The sequence below is a fragment of the Mobula hypostoma genome, chromosome 4 (genome assembly GCF_963921235.1).
Source record: "Mobula hypostoma chromosome 4, sMobHyp1.1, whole genome shotgun sequence".
Classification (NCBI taxonomy): Eukaryota; Metazoa; Chordata; class Chondrichthyes; order Myliobatiformes; family Myliobatidae; genus Mobula; species Mobula hypostoma.
In genome coordinates this window covers 139,942,811-139,966,388 of record NC_086100.1, presented here as the reverse complement: position 1 = coordinate 139,966,388, position 23,578 = coordinate 139,942,811, and the positions used below count along the sequence as shown (strand labels likewise).

Below are 23,578 nucleotides of genomic sequence, written 5' to 3'. Positions count from 1 at the left end.
ACTATTAGTTAAAAATAAAGAAAACTAAAACTTTAAACACAAGTTGAAGAAAATTTGTTTAACATATAAAATTAACAATCAAATATAATCCTTCAGTACTCTTCTCCATAGAAACAAATGAAAAACCAGTCCTAGAACCAGGCTGTTCAGAGTGCGAACACCGTTCCCAACCTGCACTCAGTAAAAAGTCCAAGGTAAAGTCCATTCAAGAAAAAAATCACTAAGGGCTGACCAACAAACAAACAACTGAGATATCTTCCTGTAAAAACAAGTCTAAAACTAGAGAGCAGAGGATTATAGTGAGAGGGAAAGAGTCAAAGGGAAAATGTGGCGGCAAGTTTTTCCATAGAGGATGGTTTGAGCTGCCAGACGAAATGGTGGAGGCAGGTACAATTACAATGGTTAAAAGATATTTAGATAGGTTTGTAGATGGGAAAAGGTTGGAAGGATATGGGTCAAATGTAGAAAAATTGGATTAGCATAGATAGGCATCCTGGTCAGCTGAAAGATTTGCTCCCATTAGACCACCAAGATATAACAGCAGAATTGGCCATTTAGTCCATTGAGTCTGCTCCAATCATGGCTGATTTTTTTTTTTAAAACTCCATTCTCATGCTTTCTTGCTGTAAAGCTCAACACTTTTACCAAATAAGAACCTGTCAATTTCTGTCTTAAATATACCCAATGACTTGGCCTCCAATATCCTAGGTGGCAACAAATTGCAGAGATTCATCACCTTCTGGCCAAAGAAATTCTTCCTCATCTCAGTTTAAAAAGGACATCCCTTTATTTTGAAGCTGTGCTCTTAGATCCTGGACTCTCCTACTAATGGAAACATCCTCTCAACATTCACTATCCAGGCCTTTTAATAGTCCATAGGTTTCAAGGCGACATCGCCTCATCCTTCTGAATTCCATCAAGTATAGACTGAGCACTGTCAAATGCTTCTCATACATTAGCCCCTTCCTTCCTGCGCTAACCATGCTGGAGGACTCTGTGAGTCAAAATCTCAACCACTAATTATGTGGAATTAATGGACGAACTCTTTCAAACACCCTATCCAAATAGATATCACATACCTGCCCAGAATTTCAGTCCTACCACCAAATTTCATCTTACATTTAAAAGAAAGGTAGAGGAGCCCAAGCAAAAACACTCGTACCTTGACTACGCATCACCAACGGTGTATTTGAATGGAAATCATGCAAGGACATCCTAAACTTGACACATCAATATTTTTCTTTGTCTTAATCCCACAGTCCCTAATACTGGAATCTCCCTTCACTCTTATTTTTGGGCCTCATTCAAGTGCTCGAAAGCTTTTAAGCCTTAGAAGCTCAATAACAGCGCAAAATAGTTGACTCTGGATATCAAATCAGAGTCGGTGAGAATGTGGGAAGAATAAGAAAAGGGACTAAAGTAGAGTTAGGGTGAATAGGTGGTTGATGGTCAGTGTGGGCGCAGGGCCTGTTTTTTTTGCTGTCTCTCGATATGTCTCAGTATTTCTGAACCCAACCGAAACTGAATCCATTAAAAGTTCAATCAACATTCCCTACAGAACTAAAAATAAAAATCTCTCCATCAATAATCAAAATTTGCCAGCATTTATTCCAGATCTGAGCACGATGCCTCTGGGAGAGCATGCGCGTGCGCACAGCTTCCTGGCACGCAGATTTTCAGTTCTGCAATCCACAGAATGAGCTTCTGGATTACATGCCACAAATTCATTGTGCCCAAGGTGGAATTCAAGAGAAACACTTCATATTTCATCTAACATTAGGATACATTACTTCAGGAAAGAAAACATCCAAATAAAAAATTTCACAGTCTCAAGAAGACTGAAAATAAGGGAGTTTACTTTACAATAGGCAAATTATAAATTACATTCAATGGTAATGAATCTTTGACAAACAGGGATGAGCTGTATAGAATAAGACTTAACTTTCACATCAAAGTTCAGAGCTTTCAACCTTCAGAGAGGATTACCTACCACTGTTCTTGTCATCCCTCAGGCTGGTTGGAGAATCCATATGAAGCAGGGCTTCAGCTGCCTCAATGGTCTTGTCTGTGCAATGGACATGACTGCTGTGGACAGATGCTTCCACTGTGAGAAGAGAGACATAGAATTTGTAAGCCAAAATATCAAGCGCTGCACACAATGTGCTATCCGAATGCAACAAGTCTTAAATCAAAGCTTTAACTTGCACTATAATTTTAGTAATGGTCTCATTTCTCAATGTAAACCAACTCTATTGAACTGTTAATACCTTAGGCCTCCAAAAGTCCCTTCCTACAGCTTCTAGCATAGTCCTAGCTCAACTGTAAATACCTGCCTACTTGCAGTCTGTACCTGTTTTGGTTTCTTCATGCTGGACAACAGCATTTACAGATGCACCACTGTGCAACACCAACAGATCTGGAAGGAAATGGGACATCTTGGTAGGAAGCTCCATAACCCAAAGTGACAACTTCAGTTTTTTTAAAAATATATTTTAATGGGTGTTGGGTGGCTGCAAAACATTAAATAGAACCTTATGCAAGTTAAAGGTGCGAATTCCAGGTATTAAATACCTGTCTAATCAAAGTTTTCGGACCTGTCAGAACACTGAAAGTAGACAGTGCTGAACCAACTCATGGTTAAAACACAACTATTGTAGTCATACGTCAAGCCATGCAAATGGTTGACAGTGTCAAAGGAAGGGGAGGTGAAAAAAGGACACGCTTGCATCTCTTGGAGGCACGTGTAATAAAGGGATGTTTCTTTCCAACAATGGACTGTAGAAGCAGAGAAGCAATGAATTTTGCAACACTCTTTAAATCCGATGGAAAACTATATTTAAAAAATACTAATGATACTTTGTTTTAAAGTGAGCACAAGAGGCAGAATACTAGCTTGTTAAAACCAAAGTTGTTATGCTCAAATTTTTAGCTATTTTCCTGATCGGAAAAGAGCAATTACATGTATGTAAATGTAAAACTGCAACACAAATAACAAATGTAAAAAAAAGTGACATTTTGTTCGAAGAAAAACATCACAAAATGTTGCAAACAGCACCATTTACATCCACTCATACACTGTGATGTGGTCAACAACTGCAAAGGAAACCACAACACTTACACTTGGAACTTGAGAAAAATCACAGTTTTGCTCTAGAAGCACACTGAATAAAATAATTCATATAGGCAGACTGTTAAAAGAAATTGCATGAGAAAAAGTATATTATTTTGGTTTGATCACATCATAGCACTTCAAAGACAATCATACACAGGGTAAGCCTTCAAGAGCACTTACTTAGAACTGAATATACAACCTTGATAGAAGACATAGCAGTTTGTTCATTTAAACTCTTAAAAGAAGATTCACTATGCTCAGCGACACTATTACTTTTTAAGAAGTGCGCGTCACTGAGGGGCAAATTCAACTACAATTCTAACATACACAATTGAAAAGGTATTTGTTATAGACAGCATAACATTCCGGCCAAGACCATTACCAAGGGCAAATAAAACAACTAAGCACTCGACCACCTACAGTCTGACTTTCGCTTCCCACAAAAGAATATTTTCAAAAGGAATGTAGTTCCAACACAGTTTGGGGGGGAAAGAACTATACACTGCAGACTTAGATTACAAGTCAACAGAGATGTCAGTGCATGCTTTTAAAATTTAGTGATCTATTAAAATTTCCATTGAAAGGCTGGTATCAATTTAGATGGTAACATTAAAGGTGAAACATTCAATTCTGTTTTCACACAGTAACACTGACAATACAGGCCATATCCAATTAAAAATTAATGAAAATGTTCCCCGTCACAATTTACAAAAAAAAAATTTTTTAAAAAAAGAGAAAATTGCAGATGCTGGAAATCTAAGCAACACACACAAAAATACTGGAGAAATTCAGCAGGCCAGGCAGTATTATGGAAAAAGAGTATAGTCGACGTTTCGAGCCAACACCCTTCATCAGGACTGGAGAAAAAAAAGACGAGGAGTTAAAAAGTGACTTAAAACATGCAAAATGGAGACAATTTTTTAAAAATTTTCTTAAGAGAATTAGAAACAAAATTTCAGAGTACTGTTTATTTTGAAATCAAATTGGGTATCCACATGTCAAATGAGCAAAGGAAAAATGCTGTAATATATATACACACACAAGTGACAAAAGGTTACAATGTGACACATTTTAAAGGAAGGCTACTCAGAAGTACTGGTAAATTGCACTTGCAGCATTTTGCTTCCACACAGAAACTTCAAACATACAAAGTGATTCCCACGTGAAACACAAACACATCGTCTTAAAACTACACTTCTACAAGCACAAGAGATTATGCAGATACAGGAAATCCAGAATAACACACACGAGGTCAGACAGCATCTATGGAGAGGAATAAACAGTTGACGTTTTGGGCCAAGACCCTTCATCAAGTCTGTGTATATGTATCTCCACCGCAAGAGTACCATCAACTGGTGAAGGGCAGGGGTTGGAGAGACTGGAGTAGTGGTGATGGAACTATTAATAAATTCCTGGAAATAGATGTGGAAGGTCAATCATCCCAACCTAGGCCAACCAACTTCAGCTACTCCATCGATAACCTTCCTTCCATTAGAAGATAGAAACAGGGACGTTCCCTAACGATTACACAGTATTTAATTCCATGTGCAGCTCTTCAGTGAAAAATGTCCACACTTGGACGAAGCAAGACTGAAGAATCTTCAAGCATGAGCCCGATAAGAAGCAAGCAAAGGTGCCAGTCCATGAGCACTTCAAAAGGGGATCTAACCACCTTCCCTTGATATCCAGCAGCATTCGGATCATTTGATCCCTCGCCAGCAACATGCTGGGTTTCGGGATGGGGGCGCTTATTATTGTTCAGAAATGAACCAGCCCTGAGACTACCAGATGTCTAGGTTTCCTTTGCCAAGTAATTCACCTCCTGACACCCACTTGCAGAGGCTATTTTGACAGCACTTCCCCATCTCCAGCACCGAGAGGTACGAGTGCAGGATACACATGACCACCATCTCCTTGAGGTTTCCCTCCAAATCACACCCCCACTGTATTATTGCCCTTCTCCCCATCATCCTTTAAACCCTGTAACACTCTCTGCAACAGCACTGAGGAAGCACCTTCTCAAGCAAGGTTGCAGCAGTACTGAAGTTCAGCTGACAAGTACCTCTTCACAGGCAAAAAGTGATGGAAGTGAACTAGGCATGGGCCTTGGCAGCAATGTCCACATCCTGAAAACTGAATTAACTAAGTTAAAGCATTTACAAGGAGGTGCTACCGTGCCAACATCAGGCCAAAGTTCACAGGAGTGAGCAGCAAACTTCAGCTCAACTGACATCTGAAGGGAAACAAGTTTGCAGACCAGCGAGTTCATGGGACCCCTCACCTTCATTCCAAAGCAATCACTTTTAAATCTAAACATGACAACACCATTAAAAGTCACTCCAGTTGTTTCACCTAAAATATTAGTCACACTCAGTGGCCACTTTATTAGGTATACCTGCTTGTTAATGCAAATATCTAATCAGCCAATCATACGGCAACTCAATGCATAAAAGCACACAGACATGGTCAAAAGGTTCAGCTGTTGTTCAGACCAGACACCAGAATGAGGAAGAAATGTGACCGAAGTGACTTTGACCATGGAATAATTTTGGTGCCAGATAAGGTGGTTTGAGTATCGCAGAAACTGCTGATCATCTGGGATTTTACACACAGGGGTCTTTAGAGTTTACAGAGAATGATGCAATAAATAAAAAAAAATCCAGTGAGCGGCAGTTCTGTGGGAGAAAATGCCTTGTTAATGAGAGGTTAGAGGAGAATGGCCAGATTGGTTCACACTGACAGGAAGGAGAAAGTAATTCAAATAACTACCCGTTACAACAGTAGTGCGCAGAAGAGCATTTCTGAAGGCACAACACATCAAACCTTGAAGTGAATGGGCTACACCAGCAGAAGAACATGAACTGTGCCTAACAAGTTACCCACTGAATCTATTTTTACATCAATATCGAACCAGCAGTCATGTTGTCAACTTTGTAGTCTGGAGGAACAGAGAGATCTTGGGGTCCATGCCCGTAGATCCCACAAAGGTGCCATGCAAGTTGATAGGGTGTTTAAGAAGGGTTATATTGTGTTGGCCTTCAAAGTTCAGGGGATTGAGATCAAAAGCCATTAAGTAATGTTACAACTCCATAAAACCCTGGTTAGATCACACTTGGAATATTGTGCTTAGATCTGATCGACTCATTATAGGAAAGATGTGGAGAATTTAGTGAGGGTGCAGACAAGTTTTACCAGGCTGCTGCCTAGATTAGACAGCATTTCTAATGAGGAAAGGTTGAGGGAGCTAGAGCTTTTCTCTTTGGATTGAAAGAGGATGAGAGGTGACTTGATAGAGGTGTAAAAGCTAATAAAAAGCATTGATCGAGTAACAGCCAGGAGATTTTTTTCTCAGTGTGCAAGTGGCTAATATAATGGGGTATAATTTTAAAGTGATTGTAGGAAAATGTAATGCAGATGTCAGATGCAAGTTATTTTTACATAGTAAGTGGTGGATGTGTGAAACGACCTAGGAGGGGTGGTAGTAGTTAGGTACGTCAGGGGCATTAAAGAAATTCTTAGATAGGCATATGGATGATAGAAAAATGAAGGGCTACCTTGGAGGGAAGGATCAGCTTGATCTTAAAGTTAAAAGGTCGGCAAAACATGTGGACTGTGCTTCTCTGAACCACTCTCCAAGTTGGACAGCCCTTTCCAGCATCAGTGCAAGGGCAACTATGCCAGTCTTTGATTCATGAATTTCCACTAAGCCATTTACTATTTGAAAACCGAGTACTCAGTTTACAAAACTATTGCAAGGTATGGTAAATCCTGTGCCACTCTCTAAAAGCAGGTTACACTACATCAAGAAATCATTCAGCACAAAAGCCAGGAAGTTGATGCCAAATAAAAACAGAAAATGCTGGAAATTGTCAGCAGGTCACAGATGCTGCCTGACCCGCTGGGTATTTCAAACTCACCCCGTTCAGATTTCACGTTTCCAGCATCTGCAGCATTTTGATTTTGGAAACTGCTGCCCTTCTTTTCAAGGAGGAATGCTAACATTACCCTGCGGAAACACTGAATGCTCAAGTTCATGAAGAGCAGGAACTTTCCCTACTTGCCCACTGAGCTGTGGCAGTGACCAATATATAAACACAAGAAATTCTGCAGATGCTGGAAATCCAGAGCAACGCACACAAAATGCTGGCGGAACTCAACAGTTCAGGCAGCATTAATGGACCTGATGAAAGGTCTCGGCCTGAAACATCTACTGCTTATTTTTTTTCCATAGATGCTGCCTTATCTGTTGAGTTCTTCCAGCATTTTGTCTGTGAACAATATTGGCCCCTTATGTTGGGGCTTATCCATCAAGTGCAAGTGAAGTGTAACTATGTCTTGAATGCTGCTAAACTACTCCACTAGCACTTAAGATCAACTTTTATATCTATGTTATCTTGCTCTTTCAGATTCTAATTATTAGACATGTACAGTATGTTTTAAGCATTAGCTGAATGTGTTACTTCCCCGATCTTTGCTTTCCACTCTGCAAGTTTCTGAGCAAGATTCCGCACTGAAATTCACTGTTCCACTTTGAGGTTGGGACTCTGCATCTACTGTTTCAATGTGATTTGTAAAAGAGACACTCATTTGCTTGCCTGAGATTTACAATGAAAAGCTTCTGTGCAAAGGACCACAGAATGCAACTATGAATCCAATGAAGAACAAGCAATGACAAGTGTCACGGAGATCTGAATTTTTTCACTTTTCGATTAACAACTGACCGCCAAATACAGACCATTTTTTTAAAACCAAAAGCAGCAGGTCAACTGAATTTTAAGCACATATACAGAACTGCTTTTTCTCCAGGCAGTGCATCAGATAAACACTGTCTGAAAGCTGGCAACACTGCAGAGCCAGTGAAGCACGCCAGTGCAACTGGGCCAGTGTGGTTAGATCAGAACTGTGAAGTTCCTCTGTTCCCAATGTTTCTGGATGACATGCAGGCATGATCTCAATGTGTTGACAAGAGCTGTAAACAAGTTACAGCTACGGAAGCAGTTAACAGTATCACAATTTGCACATTGTTCAAAGCAAGCAAAAAGAAAAAAAATCTCCTCACATCAGTTAAATACGTGAAAGATATTGGATCAGTTCGAAGTCTTTTAGTTGTTCTCTACCAGAGAACTAATCCTATCTGTCAATGCCTAGGGAAAGGTTGGGGAAGAAGTTAGCTAAAAATTCAACCATACTGGCAAAAAATGTAGGCATTAAGACCTTGAGTAAAACACCAGTTATAGCGCAATGTCTCCAAGCATAGAATAATCCAGAAATAGGCATCGTTTAAATTTACATATGAATAATGACTTTAGTGAGATGGAGAGTAACTGGCACTACAATCTCAACAAAAGTCGTAAAAATAACACTAACAACAACTTATCTGGCACTTCAATTAAAAGACAATGCATTAATCTATTAGTTGAATGTAAATCTGTCAAATTAAAGTTTTAATAACCTGATAACCAACTGTAGAATGATGGGAGGCTAATACATTTAACTGAGGCCAAAATCGGTTTGAAGGGCAGCTATAAATACACAATGTGTAGCTGGGGATAAATTTGGGTTCCTGCGTGGCCCTGGGGTTTCAGGTTTCACATTAGGTTAGTAGTCTGTTGCTCTCACACATACATATAGCCGGCCTGAAGCTTATATATCAGTGCCACCTGTTCGAGATCAACACAACTTTGGCCAAGGTGGCCCGCTCTCGGTTGCTTCCATTTATGGAAATATGCTGGATACCTAATCTTGGTGCGGAACCGGCCCAGTGAGTAATTATACATGGAGTCTGAACGCAGCTCAAGTTGCTCATCGCAGTCTCTGCCAAAGGCAGAACAGCAGGCACCCAGGAAACTCTTTACCACGGAAGGGAACGGAAAGCTGACTTGCCAGGCAGGGTGGCCATACTCCCGAAGACGACGTATTTGTCGACACGATTCCATTTGTGGATTTACAAATTGTGGGTCCTTAGCTCATACAAATCAGGACGAACTTTGGCACTAACTTTTTTTTTAAAATTAAACACCACGCTTATTTGCCAAGTCAATCAAATTTGAATCGTGCGTTGAAGATGCACGCAGGAGATCAAACCGAAGTTTTGAATCCTTGTTTCGAGTATGTCTTGAAATGGAATGCGCTCAAATTGAGCTATTTAATTTTATGTCCAAACCGAAACAGCAAGAGACTTATACATGCACTTGCCTCAAAACAAGGCCATGTGCCAAATGTCCAATGCTTTCGGACCAGACATTAAGCATAATGCTGAAGGGCGGGAGTATGACCACACGGTTCATTAATAAAAAGAGGTTTCCCGTTAGCCACAGGCAGACAAACCTTGGAGTTTACCAGTTGTTTGTACAAGATCCCTTCCACAAACGTTGGCATATGGTGTCAACTTGAAAATTATTTGCTTCCTCTTGTTACGCTCATTAGAAGGATTACTGGTGTTTTTTTATGCTTTCGAGAAAATGGCTTTCGTCATCACTGAACTCAAGCAAGCCTCTATGACCAGCATGCGTTTCAGAATGCACAGGTTTCTTCCGAAATGTGTATGTTCGGGCAGTATTTTATAAGTACGCACGAGGGGCGGAGCCAGAAACGATTTTTAAATAAAGCATTACACGTATTTCGGAAGATATTCCTTATAATCAACACTATCCGAATAGATAAGGAGTTTATCTGTACTTGCTTAGTAATAGAAGTATTTTACAATAATTGTGATTGGATTTTTAAACTGTAATTATGTCAGAACTATGCCAAATAAGAACGTTCGTAATACCAACCCCCCCCCAACCCCGGAATAAAGTAAAGGATTTGTTCAGGTGTTGGGGCTGGCAGTGGTAGCGGTGGGTAATGGGGGCCGTGTACTGTGGTGGAGCGGTGTGGAGTGGTTAAATCGCGCGCTTCCGCGGCCAGGGGACGGAGCGGTGTGGCCGCGGCTCACTTCCGTGTTTACAGACCCTCCCCTCCCCTCCCCGGCCCGGCCCGGCCCGCAACCCAGCCTGATGGCAGCCAGCTCCCCTTCCGAGCGTCCTCTCGCCCCCGGGCCCCCACCCCCGGCCCCGGCCCCCGGGCGCGTCTCCGGCCAAACGTCCCCCTCCCACCGAGAGCGGCGAACGCTGCGCGTCAATCACACGGAACCGAACGGCGGCGCTTCCGCCATCAAGATTGGTTGTGGCAGCGCAGTCAGGAGATGAATGATTTAATATATAAAAAACACACACCAACCCGCCCCGAACATCCCGCGACCCCTGTTTAAAAGTGCGAGCTCTTTCTGAATGGAGGAGTCATAAAATACATCAGTCAGAGGCTTCAACTGTAGATTTAAAGCCTCAAGTATTAGCGAGGCAAGACAGCGTGGCAAGACGTAGGAAAGACAACAATCCACCACACTTCCTGGTTCCGTAGCTATTAATATAAACTAACGGCAAACGCGCACAGTCAAATAGCGCTCTGCTAATAGACGCATTCCTCCCAATGAAATTCCACTGGATCACTAAGTCCTCCAAATAATATTTTGCAATGACGCAATATATAAAAAATAAGAATAATCAGGTTTTATTACCCTCTCCCCTTCAAAAAATGATCAGGAAGAGCTGGTCTCGCCATGCAGGTTGCTAACAAGGTGATCACTTCCTGATCAACCCCCCTCCCTTCCTTATAGTAACGGGACTTAAGCAGAGCGCAGACAGTCAGATACCACTGACACTCGCTGCGCAGCGCCCGCCGCTGTGCGCGGGCCGCAAAGTTCTTACTGATGAGTTTTACCGGCTTGGATGAGTAAATCCAGCTGATTTTTCCGACCCTCGTGAAGTGAAGTCGCCATCTTCTCCGCAAACAGCAGCAGCAGCTTCCCAGAGAGTCAGAGAGTGCTGCCGATGGTATCACTGCGCAGCGACAGGAAATCTTTACACACGCACACAGCCGTATCCGTCCGCACAGCCACACACTAACCGCAACTCAAAACAAATCTGAGCCGAGACCCGAGACCCGAGCCAGCAACAGCAGGAAGTAAAACAACCAAACAGCCCGCGAGAGAGGGAAAAAAATATTCACTGCAAACTGGCCCTTTTTCCCCCGATTTCTTTTTTTTTTATTTTGCAAAATATTTAACCCTTCCATATGATTGGTTTCACCAAGTGTGTTTCCGCAGCCTAAAAGGAATCATACGGCAAGGGTCGCTTCTCCCCGCACGTTTAAGGGTGAGAAAGAGATCCAGAGCTAGACACCATCCTGCTATTGTTTCAACTGCAAAACGCGCGCTCCGCTTTATAGCCGGTGTTAAGTGCGAGGGCAGGTCCACAGGGGAAGGATGTGATCGTAATCTTTCCCCAAAACGAAGGACGACATGAATGTTTTCTCCTCCCCCCGTAAAAAAAGTAACAACACACATGTTGTTGTGTTAGGTCAATTTCAAAGTCTCAGCTAAGAGAGCGAGAACAGCTGGACAAAGTTCTGTTGAAAAACAGGACCCCATTCGGATTTCCGACTCAGTGGCAGTTACACCGCACATTACAGTGATTCGAGTAATAAAGACGTTGCAGGTTATAAACGAATCTGCTAGAGACCCCCACTTTAAAAGTTTTGAAAAAGTTTTACAAATCTGATTAAAACCAAGCGTGTAGTTGCAAGTTTATTAATTTTAAGTAACTTTTTGCAGTTCCGCATTCCACGTCTAATTTGTACATTTCAGATACTTCAGGAACCAGGCTTGTAATAGCTAATTAATCTCGAGCATCGAAGGTCGAGAATTCCTAGCGATACCTGTTGCCCTAATTATTCTGCTCTTGCCCGACAAGAACATTTTTAAAAATGCATTAGATTTATCGTACCTCGAGGTCCACTACGCCCACCTTCTGCAAAAACATTCTGCTACTAGGAAGGAATAAAACTAGAGAATCCAGTCCCAGGCCAATCTTCCTTTTCTTTCATTGAACACCTCCTTGACTTCAAAGCGAAATAGCTACTTTAAAAAATTTGAAATATGGCACACTAACACAAATATTAAAGTTGTGGGGCATGAAAGTTAATAATATTTAGTATTGGTGTAACTATTACTGGCAGAGGGAGGTAAGACAAACACTATATTTACTAAAAGTTGAATTGCAGTATATCGTCCAGTGCTTTACAGTTATAAAGAACACTGGACGCGAATGACATTACAACTTTTCAAAATGATCGTGCATGTAAAACATTCCATTGGACTAGAGCATCAGAAGCACTAAAATGGAGCACAGAAAATCAACTGCTTCATTGAAGAAATGAGAATGTGGATCCTTTCACCTGTATTCTATGCTCTTGCAGGTGAAAAAATTTGAATATACAAAATATTGTGGTCGATATATTTAGCAAATAAAATCAAATTTAAAGCTGCAGTATTTAAGAATCCACCACAATTAGGTCAGGCAATAAGAGGGGATGCACTTTTTAAGCACAAGCCCTACCAGAGCAGATTCATGGCAATGTCAAAAAGACATTGGAGCAGAATTAGGCCATTCAGCCAATCAAGTCTGCTCAGCCATTCTATCACTGTTGATTTATTAGCTGCCTGAACCTCATTCTCCTGCCTTCTCCCTGTAACCTTTGACACCCTTACAATCAACTTCCACTTCAAATATATCCAATGACCTGACCTCCACAACTGTTTGTGGCACTGAATTCCACAGAGTCACCAGCCTCTGGCTAAAGAAATTCCTCCTCATATCTGTTGTAAAGGGACATCCTTATTTTGAGGCTGTGCCCTCTGGTCCTAGACTCCCCCACGATAGGAAACATCCTTTCCACATCCATTCCATCTCGACCTTTCAATATTCCAATAGGTTTCCACAAAAAATTCCATTATGTGCATTGCTTGTAAACTGTATCCTTAATTTGTAACATTAGTCATATTTATAATCTTTCAATTTTATTTTCACTCATTTTTCAAATTTATATTTGGATGATTCAGCTATGCACATGTCCACTGACTCCAGCTGCAGCTTACAAGTTTAGTCAAAATAAGCTCAAAGCCATAAAAGAGCTCCAAATACATAGTTTTTCAAGTTATGAATAATTCTTAAAGCAAATGCTTTAAAATACCTGCATTCTGCTTTCTTCAATGCAAATGTGAACTTCTAAATATTTGTTCATTTTTCATCATGAGTTATTTCAACAATCAAACTGTTCCATGCATTATAACCATCAGCTTATGAAATAAATCCAAGATTTCAGAACTCCACCTGAGACTCAACCTGTCTGATTTCGTTAATACAGATCCCTGAAATAACCTACAGCTATATTCTAGGTCATGTTTCTGTCTGTTTTAGGAGCAGTATCACAGAACATTCAATCATAATTTAGTAAGTAAATTTGATATTCCCTGTTGTATGCTGCAGAAATAACCCAAGAACCTCAAAAATGGATGGAAAATTATAATGGGCATGCCTCATTAAGATGCTTGCAACTACAGATCTGTGTTTTAGGCACAAGATGGTGCTACAGAGCAGTTTTTAAACATTCTGAAGGTCGAGCAATTGCCCCTGTGCATTTTCTGTTTTGCAGGAAGTAACAAAGCAAGCACATACAGTTGTTCTTTTTTCCATAAACCGTGTAGTCTTTGCTTCCCCTCCCCCTAAAACAATTACACAGCCATACCTAATATGAATATTCACCAATATTGGGCAAAAAAGCATGAACCATCTGTCATTGCTATAGAGTGTCAATTGGAATCAGAATCAGATTTATTATCACCTATGTGACACGACATTTGTTGTTTTGCCACAGCAGTACAGAGTAACCATGAAAATTACTATACATTACAAATAAATAGTGCAAAATAAGGAACAGAGTGGCATTTGTGGACCGTTCAGAAATCTGATGGCAGAGGGTAGAAGCAGTTTCTGAATCATTAAGTACAGGGTCTTCAGACTCCTGTATCTCCCTCCTGATGTGGTAACAAAAAAAAAGGCCAGAAGGGTACGTCCCAGATGATAAGGGTCCTTAATAATGGAGGTTGCAATTTCAGGTCCTTGATGGTGGGGAGTGTTGTGCCCGAGATGAAGCAGGCCGAGTCTGCAGCCTCTTGCGATTCTGTCAAGACCAGGCTATGATGCAAACAGTGAGCATGCTCTTAAGTGTACAGCTATAGAAATTTGCAAGAGTCTTTGGTGTCACATCAAATCTCCTCAAATTCCCAATGCAGCAGAGCAACTGGTGTGCTTTCTTCATGATTGCATCAACGTGCTGGACCCAGGACAGATCCCCTGAGACTCTGACACCGAGGAACTTGAAGCTGCTCACCCTTCAATGAGAACTGGCGTGTGTTCTCCATAAGTCCATAACCAATTACTCGATCCTGTTGGTGCTGACTGCCAGGTTGTTGGCGTGATGTCAATCACTCAGCCCAACCATCTCGCTCCTGTATGCCTCCTCGCTGCCATCTAAGATTTTTACCAATAACAGTGGTGTCATCTGCGGACATATAGATGACATTTGAGCTGTGAGTGCCAAGAGTGCAGAGAGAGTAGAGGAATGGGCTAAGCATGCATACTTGAGATACGCCCGTGCTGAATGTCAGCAAGGAGATGTTGTCACCAATCCGTACTAACTAGGGTCTCCCAATGAGGAAGGCAAAGGTTCACTTACAGAGAGAAGTACAGAGAAAGGTGCATTCTACATGCAGACTATTTAGTATTTATCATAACTTGAAGGTTTAATTGATTTTAGACAGTCATGATTAAGACACATGATAAAGTTAACACCAAAACCAACAGCCGTTGAAACTGAGGGTCCACATACTCAATAGTTAAATGGTTTACTTTAATTTCAGAGAAATGTATACAATATACACCATGAAATTCTTATTCTTCACAGACATCCACAAAAACAGAAGAGTGCCCCCAAAGAATGAGTGATAGTAAAAATGTTAGAACTCCAAAGCACCCCTAGTTCCCCTCCCACGCACAAGCAGCAGTAAAGCTACAAACATCCCTCTCCCCCACTTCAGCAAGAAAAAAAGACATCAGCCCCCTCCACCCGCCAAGCACGCAATAGCAAAGCCCCCAATAAAGACCACGATCTGTAGTACAACAAAAACTAATCGTTCACCTGACAATTCAACATTGTTTTATACCTTGCTTTGTATTTTAAATGGGCTGCCGGCCTATGTTGTTACTACAACACCTAGAATGCAGCAAAGAGTTATTCCCCACCAGCAGTGAAACATTAGCCCCCTGTTTCAACCAGTGAGGAGGCACTAACATATATAAAACCATAAGACAGTAGAGTACAACTAGGCTATTAGGCCCATCATGTCTGCTCCGCCATTTGATCAAAGCTGATCCATTTCCCTCTCACCTCCCTTCTCCTCCTTTCACACCCTGACATATCAGTAATCTATCAACTTATACACTGAATGTCTGGCTTCCACAGCCACCTGTCGCAACAAATTCCACAGTTTACCACCCTCTGGCTAGAGAGATTTCTCATTTCCATACTAAATAGACATCCCTCTATTCTGAGGCTGTGTCCTCTGGTTGTAGACTCCTCCACTATAGGAACCAACCTCTTCACACCTACTCTATCTAGGCCTTTCAACAATGAGATACCCCGTCATTCTATAAATTCCAGCAAGTACAGGTCCAGAACCATCAAACGCTCCTCATTGGATAAGCCTTTCAAAGCCCGAATCATTTTTGTGAACCTCCTTTGAACCCTCTGCAATGTCAGCACATCCTTTCTTAGATAAGGGGCCCAAAACTGCTCACAATTCTCCAAGTGAGGCCTCACCAGTGCCTTATAAAGCCTCGGCCTTACATCCTTGCTCTTATATTCTAGTCCTCTTGAATTGAATGCTAACAATACATTTGCCTTCCTCACCACCAACTCAACCTGCAAGTTAATCTTTCGGGAGTTCTACACAAGGACTCCTAAGTTCCTCTGCACCTCAGATTTTTGCATTTTCTCCCCATTTCCAAAATAGTTTGCGCTTTTATTCCTTCTACCAAAGTGCATGACAATACACTTCCCAACACTGTGTTCCACCTGCCACTTCCTTGCCCATCTTCCTAATCTAAGTCTTTCTGTAGCCTCCCTACTTTCTCAACGCTACCTGTCCCTCCACCTATTTTCATATTGTTCAATACATATCAAAGCATGTTTGCTACAGTGGGTACCCACAGTAAATAAACTACTATATTACATCTTCCGTAAACAACTCTTACAATGCTTTCATATCCAATCAAAATTTATGATGCTAACATTTTGAAATGATTCCTGATCTTTTTCAAATAAATTGATTCTGACTTGTGGTATAGCAAAAATTTACTGCAAATAGGGTCACAGACAGAGCCATGCAGCATGGAAACAGGCCTTTAGCCCATTAAGTCTCTACTGGCCATCAGGCATTCACTTCTACTAATCTTACACTAAACCAATTTAATTCTCCTCCAGACTGCCATCAACTCTCCCTCAGAATCTACCACTAGAACCAACTTACACTGGCCACTCAGGAATTGGGAATTTGGGAAGAAATGGGAATAGCCAGAGGAAACCAAAGTAGTCACAGGGAAAGTTTGCAAACTCCACAAAGATGGCACCTTAGGTCAAGATTGAGCTTGGGTTTCTGGGGCAGTGAGCAAGCAGCACTGCATCCACTGTCCTTGAATCCACTGGATTTACTCCTTTTAGTCTAGAAGAGCAGAAAGAAGCAAACCCAAATGTTTAAATCCTTATCCCCATCAATTTTTTCCCCAAACTCAAATTATTAGTTATATTTGTAAGTTTAAAGATGCCTCATAAAATATGCATTTAATAACTCAATTTAACTTGTCTTTTAAATTGTTCATGTAAATGTGAGTTATTTCCCTCCCATCCCAAAGGCGTACCTATCATGTTTAAATTATTACTCTGGATGATCACTGCATTAACTTCAAGCACAAGTTATAACATGGAATACCCTGCATGTATAGCAAAGTGCAGCAATCAGAACCTCATTACCATACATCGGCAGGATTTCCCACAAAGCCGCTTGTCATGGTATGTACATTTGACTGACTTCCTTTCTTCCATAAGCCGGCTGGTGGCATAGTGGCATCAGCGCCGGACTTCGGAGCGAAGGATCCCGAGTTAGAACCCAGACAACTCCCCTGGCACGCTTTCCATCCGTGCTGGGTTGAGCATCGAGCTAGCAACTCAACCTCATAAAAAAAGAAATAGCCTGCTACAGAAACATCAACAGCAAGAAGTTGATGGCCTATGCTCTCTCGTGAGTTTAAAGGCAATTTCCTTTTCCTTTCTTCTTCTATAACTCCAGTACAATTCCCAAGATCCTCCTCAACTGTGGCTAAAGTTGAATCAAACAGCTTAATCTTGAAAAAAAGCCAGATGGCAAATATATTATTTGCGCTTATAATCTGAATACAAAAAATTTCTCACCTCCTTCCTAAAGGATGACAAAATCTTGCTATACGTTGGAGAGGCCCAACATGGACTGGGGGACCACTTTGTCAAACACCTCAGCTCCATCTGCAACAAGTGGAATTTCCTGGTGGCCAACCATTTCAATTCTTATCATCATTCCTATTCTGACATGTTAGTCCACGGCCTCCTCTTCTGCCATGATGAGACCGCTTTTGGTTGGAGGAGCAACACCTCATCAGATTCCATCTAGGTAGCTTCCAACTTGATGACATGAACATCAATTTCTCCAAATTCTGGTAATTTCTTCCCCTCCCGATTCCCTCTCCTTTATTTCCCCCTCAGGCCTGTTACCTCTTCTCCTCACCTGCATATCACCTCCCCCAGGTGCCCCTCCTCCATCCCTTTCTCCCATGATCCACTTTCCTCTCCTATCAGCTTCCTTCTTCGCCAGCCCTTTGCCTTTTCCACCTCTCACCTCACTTCATGCCTCCTCCCCCACCCATCTGGTTTCAATAATCACCTTCCCGCCTCTCCTCCTCCCCCTCCACCTTCTTATTCAGGCATCTTTCCCTTTCCTTTCCAGTCCTGATGAAAGCTTGTAACGGTATCTGGACCAACTGGAAAAAAAGCAGATGGAATTTAATGCCGACAAGTGTGAAGTGTTGCACTTTGGCAGGACCAACCAAGGTAGGTCTTACACAGTGAACAGAAGGGCACGGAGGAGTGCAGTAGAGCGAAGGGACCTGGGAATACAGGTCCATAATGCATTCAAAGTGGTGTTACAGGTAGGTAGGGTCGTAAAGAAAGCTTTTGGCACATTGGCCTTCATAGATCAGTGAGGAGGTGGGATGTTATGTTGAAGTTGTATAAGATGCTGTTGAGGCCTAATTTGGAGTATTGTGTGCAGTTTTGCTCAACTATCCACAGGAAAGATGTCAAAAAGATTGAAAGAGTACAGAGAAAATTTACAAGGATGTTGCCAGGACTGGAGGATAGGGGTTATAGAGAAAGATTGAATAGTAGAACTTAATTCCCTAGAATGTAGAAGATTGAGGGGAGATTTGTTAGAGGTATACAAAATTATGAAGGGTATAGATGGGGTAAATGCAAGTCGGCTTTTTCCACTGAGGTTGGGTGAGACTACAAGTACAGATCATAGGTTAAGGATGAAAGGTGGAATGTTTAGGTGGAACATGAGGGGGAAACTTCTTCACTCAGAGGGTGATGAGAGTGTGGAATGAGCTGCCAGCGCAACTGGTGGATGTGATTTAAATTTCAATGTTTAAGAAAAGATTGCAGAGGTACACGGATGGGAGGCCATGGTCCAGGTGCAGGTTGATGGAACTTGGCAGTTTAAATGGTTTGGCACGGACTAGATGGGCCAAAGGGCATGTTTCTGCACTTTTGTTTTCTATGACTCAGGTTCTCACCCCTAAATGTCGATTGTTAGGATTTTGACGATTGTAGGGATGACTTACAGTGGACTGAAAACTTGAGCATATAATTATTAAGAAAGAGGATGTGCTGGAGCTTTTGGAAAGCATCAAGTTGGATCAGTCACTGAGACCGTCGAGATGTACCCCAGACTACTGTGGGAGGCAAGGGAGGAGATTGTTGAGCCTCCGGCGATGATCTTTGCATCATCATTGGGGACGGGAGAGGTTCCAGAGGATTGGAGGGTTGCATAATTTGTTCCCTTATTCAAGAAAGGGAGTACAGAGAGCCCAGGAAATTATACACCAGTGAGTCTTACTTCAGTAGTTGGTAAGTTGATGGAAAATATCCTGAGAGGCAGGATTTATGAACATTTGGAGAGGCATAAAGGCAGGTCATGCCTTATGAGCCTGATTGAATTTTTAAAGGATGTGACTAAATACATTGATGAAGCTGGAGTAGTAGATGTAGTGTATATGGATTTCAGCAAGGCATTTGATAAGGTACTCCACACAAGGCTTATTGAAAAAGTAGGGAGGCATGGGATCCAAGGGGACCTTGCTTTGTGGATCCAGAACTAGCTTGCCCACAGAAAGCAAAGAGTGGTTGTAGATGGGTCATATTCTGCATGGAGGTCGGTGACCAGTGGTGTGCCTCAAGGATCTGTTCTGGGACCCCTTCTCTTCATGATGTTTATAAATAACCTGGATGAGGAAGTGGAAGGAAGGGTTAGCAAATTTGCTGATGACACAACGATTGGGGGTGTTGTGGATAGTGTGGAGGGCTGTCAGAGGTTACAGCGGGACATCGATAGGATGCAAAACTCGGCTGAGAAGTGGCAGATGGAGTTCAACCCAGGTAAGTGTGAGGTGGTTCATCTTGGTAGGTCAAATATGGTGGCAGAATATAGTAGTAATAGTAAGATTCTTGGCAGTGTGGAGGATCAGAGGGATCTTGGGGTCTGAGTCCATAGGACACTCAAAGTTGCTGCAGAGGTTGACTGTGTGGTTAAGAAGGCATATGGTGTATTGGCCTTTGTCAACCGTGGGATTGAGTTTAAGAGCTGAGAGGTAATGTTACCACTATATAGGACCCTGGTCAGACCCTACTTGGATACTGTGCTTAGTTCTGGTCACCTCGCTACATGAAGGATGTGGAAACTATAGAAAGGGTGCAGAGAAAATTTACAAGAACGTTGCCTGGACTGGAGAGCATGCCTTATGAGAATAGGTTGAGTGAACTTGGCCTTTTCTCCTTGGAACAACAGAGGTTGAGAGGTGACCTGATAGATGATGAGAGGCATTGATCGTGTGGATAGTCAGAGGCTTTTTCCCCAGGGCTGAAATAGCTAACACAAGAGGGCACAGTTTTAAGGTGCTTGGTAGTAGGTACAGAGGAGATGTCAGGGGGTAAGTTGTTTTTTTTTTAAATGCAGAGAGTGGTGGGTGCATGAAATGGGCTGCCAGCAATGATTGTGGGGACAGATACGACAGGGTCTTTTAAGAGACTCCTGGACAGGTACATGGAGCTTAGAAAAATAGAGGGCTATGGGTAACCTTAGGTAATTTCCTAAGTAAGTAGATCTTCAGCACAGCTTTGTGGGTGAAGGGCCTGTATTTTGCTGTAGGTTTTCTACGTTTCTTCATTTCCATAGATACTGTCTGACCTGCTGAGTTCCTCCAGCATTTTGTGTGTGTGGCTCTTACAACCACTCTAGTTGACTATTCACAAGTCAGCTCTGCTGTAAACACTCCATGGGTTCTTTTCACCAGAAGGCAACTCTTCATAAGGTTTGAGAAGATTATGTCTTCCTTAGCTGGGGCTGTTGGAACCAGAAAATAGTCTGGGAATGAGAAGTTGTCCACACAGAACTGAGATGCAAAGAAATGTCTTCACCCAGAGAGCAGAAAATCTCTGGAATTCTAGAGGCCTATGGAGGCTCAACCACATTCAAGGCTTATCCCTAATATCTAAAAACCTAAAGACATGGAGTCAGTGCAGGAAAGTGATTATGAGGTTAATTAAGAAAGGTATGATCTCACTGAACAATGAAGCAGGTACAAGGATCCTATCCCGAAGACAAGTTGAAGCAAAAATAAAACGTCTTTACCTCTAAACCTCAAAGTAAGTTTATTATCCAAGTACATATACATCACCACATACAAACCTGACATTCATTTTTTGTGGGTATACTTAATAAATCAAATAACCATAATAGGCAATCGGCCTGAAAAAGACAATAAACTGTGCAAATACAAAAAGAAAGAAATAATAATGATAATAAATAGATGAGCCATAAATATTAAGAATATGAAATAAAGAGCCCTTGAAAGTGAATCCATAGGTTGTGAAAACATTTCAATGATGGGGCAAGTGAAATAGAGTGAAGTTATCCCCTTTGGTTCAAGAGCCTGATGGTTGAGGGGTAATAACTACTCTTGAACTAAGTGGCTTGAGTCCCGAGGTTCCTATATTTTCTTCCTGATGGCAGCAGCAGGAGGAGAGCATGGCCTGGGAGGTGGGGGTCCCAAATGATGGATACCGCTTTCCTGCAACAACACTCCGTGTAAATGCACCCAATGGTGGGGAGGGCTTTACCTGTGATGGACTGGGCTGCATCGACTACTTTTTTTTGATAGGATTTTCCATTTGAGGCATTGGTGTTTCCATACCAGGCTGTGATGCAGCCAATCAATATACTCTCCAATACACGTCTGTAGACGTTTGTCGAAGTTTTAGATGTCATGCTGAATCTTCACAAACTCCTAAAGAAGTAGAGGGGCTGTCGTCCTTTCTTCGTAATTGCACTTGTGTGCTATGCCCAGGACGGGTCCTCTGAAATGATAGTCTTCATGACAGGTCCTCTGAAATATTTTCAGTACAGTGAATATATCAGTTTTCCCATTGGTTAGTTTACCTCCTTCATAGCATTTTACTGAGAGCAATCCTTTTCTTTTGAAAGGGCCAGTACTTAGTCATTAGAAAGTAACCAAGTACCCAATATGCATGCACTTGCTGAGGGTCTGAGACACACTGACAGGTTTGGGCAGCAGGGGACAGGTGGAGAAGAGAATCTGTCTGTTTACACTCTGTGTAAGAATACAAAACCCAATTGAGTTTAATGGGAATAATAAGTCCGCAGACTAGAAAGCAAAGATTTTTTTACCTACATTCATTTAAGGTTTTCAATCATGTATTTTTTTATTTTTAATTATTTCAAATTTTAAAAACTTGTGAATTTCTCTGCCAAAAGCATTTAAAAGCCATTAAAATGACTTACCATGTGTCATACCTGGCAAAAACCCACTTTAAGCATTGCAGTTATTTTGGGTTCATGCTTCTGCTCAACACCTCCCAACACTTAGTCACCATTTGGATTTCATTGGTGGACTCTAAAGACATAAGGCTTGGGAAAATAGGCCCCTCACGTCCGGCCCAGGAAAACATGGGCATGCAGCAACCATGGTTACTGATTGGGGCCAGCAGTCCTTATTCAACATAACCTGAATTAATAGTCAGACCATGTTTAAAGCCAGAATAAATTTAGTATATTTTCATGGATAAGGAATAAGATTTAGTAATTTAACTTTCACACTTTAGCTTAAAGAGTAAAATATTTATTTTACAGAACTCTACATTAACGTGCAGTAAACATTTCTATTTGCTCAAAATAACAACATTATTATTTTGGTATTAATCACAAGATAAAACAATATAAATACAATACACACACAATTTATGCACATCAAACACCTATCAGCTTTCATGGGGGGGGGGGTCATGTGATTTATACACCCTACATCAATTTTCATGCCTTTGCTTTCAAATTCAAAATGGGAGCACATTATCTTGAAAGCTAGAAATTGATGGCAATGCCAAGTAAAAAAAATTGCTCTGAAGCAGCTCACGTCATTCTTCAGGAGTAATTGGAAATGATAATTTATAAATTGGTTCAGGTAATTATTTAACGCTGCAATTCATAACCTTATTTGTGCACCTTAGTTCACCCTAGTTTCCTTGAAAACATAACCACTTGGTAAGTCAAATTTGATGGGTTTGTGGTAAAATCATATCTGAAAGTACTTCCCTGTCCACAAAACAGAAACGCAAACCACTGGGAGGGTTAAAGTGAGCAATGCACTGCACACAGGATTAACAAAGACTTCCTTTGTCATCAATTAAGGAAACAAGTTTTCCGTTGCGGTATTCTGACATTGCAATAGTTACTATAATGTCCAGATACAGCAGCTACCAAAACAGACTAGTTTACAATGATATCCTGGGGGGCAAAAAATCAATTGCAGGTCAAACTCAGCTGAAAAGCAGACAACATATTAATGAAGTTAAACAGTATTATGAAAAAGCAATTAATCAAGAAAAAATATCTAATGCTATGAGGAATAGAACATTTACATTTCACCTCTCCAAGAAAAACTATTAATTTGCAGTACACCCTTCATTATATGGCAAAAGAAATGAGATATAACTACCAATGGCAACAAGTTCTGAACTATCTGATGATTTAATTGACTGAAGAAAAGTCAATAGCCTTATTGTACATTGACATAGGCCAAACAGTAGTGTTCTGCCTTCTTGAACTGACAGAAAGCCTAAAGTGGATTGACCTTAAGCCGTGCCCAC

At 41.4% G+C, this 23,578-nt stretch overlaps 1 protein-coding gene across 4 annotated transcripts in view; it reads right to left on the bottom strand.

Moving 5' to 3' along the window:
- LOC134345647 (ETS-related transcription factor Elf-2-like) overlaps positions 1 to 23,578 on the bottom strand; it is a 161,474-nt gene that overhangs the window by 51,700 nt on the left and 86,196 nt on the right. For 2 of the 4 annotated variants that reach the window (XM_063046651.1, XM_063046650.1), the window contains exon 4: positions 1,991 to 2,104. In XM_063046651.1, coding sequence (XP_062902721.1) covers positions 1,991 to 2,104 — 114 coding nt within the window. Of the gene's footprint in view, positions 1 to 1,990; positions 2,105 to 10,873; positions 11,029 to 23,578 lie in introns of those variants that run through there. The other 2 variants (XM_063046653.1, XM_063046652.1) reach the window with 2 other exon arrangements.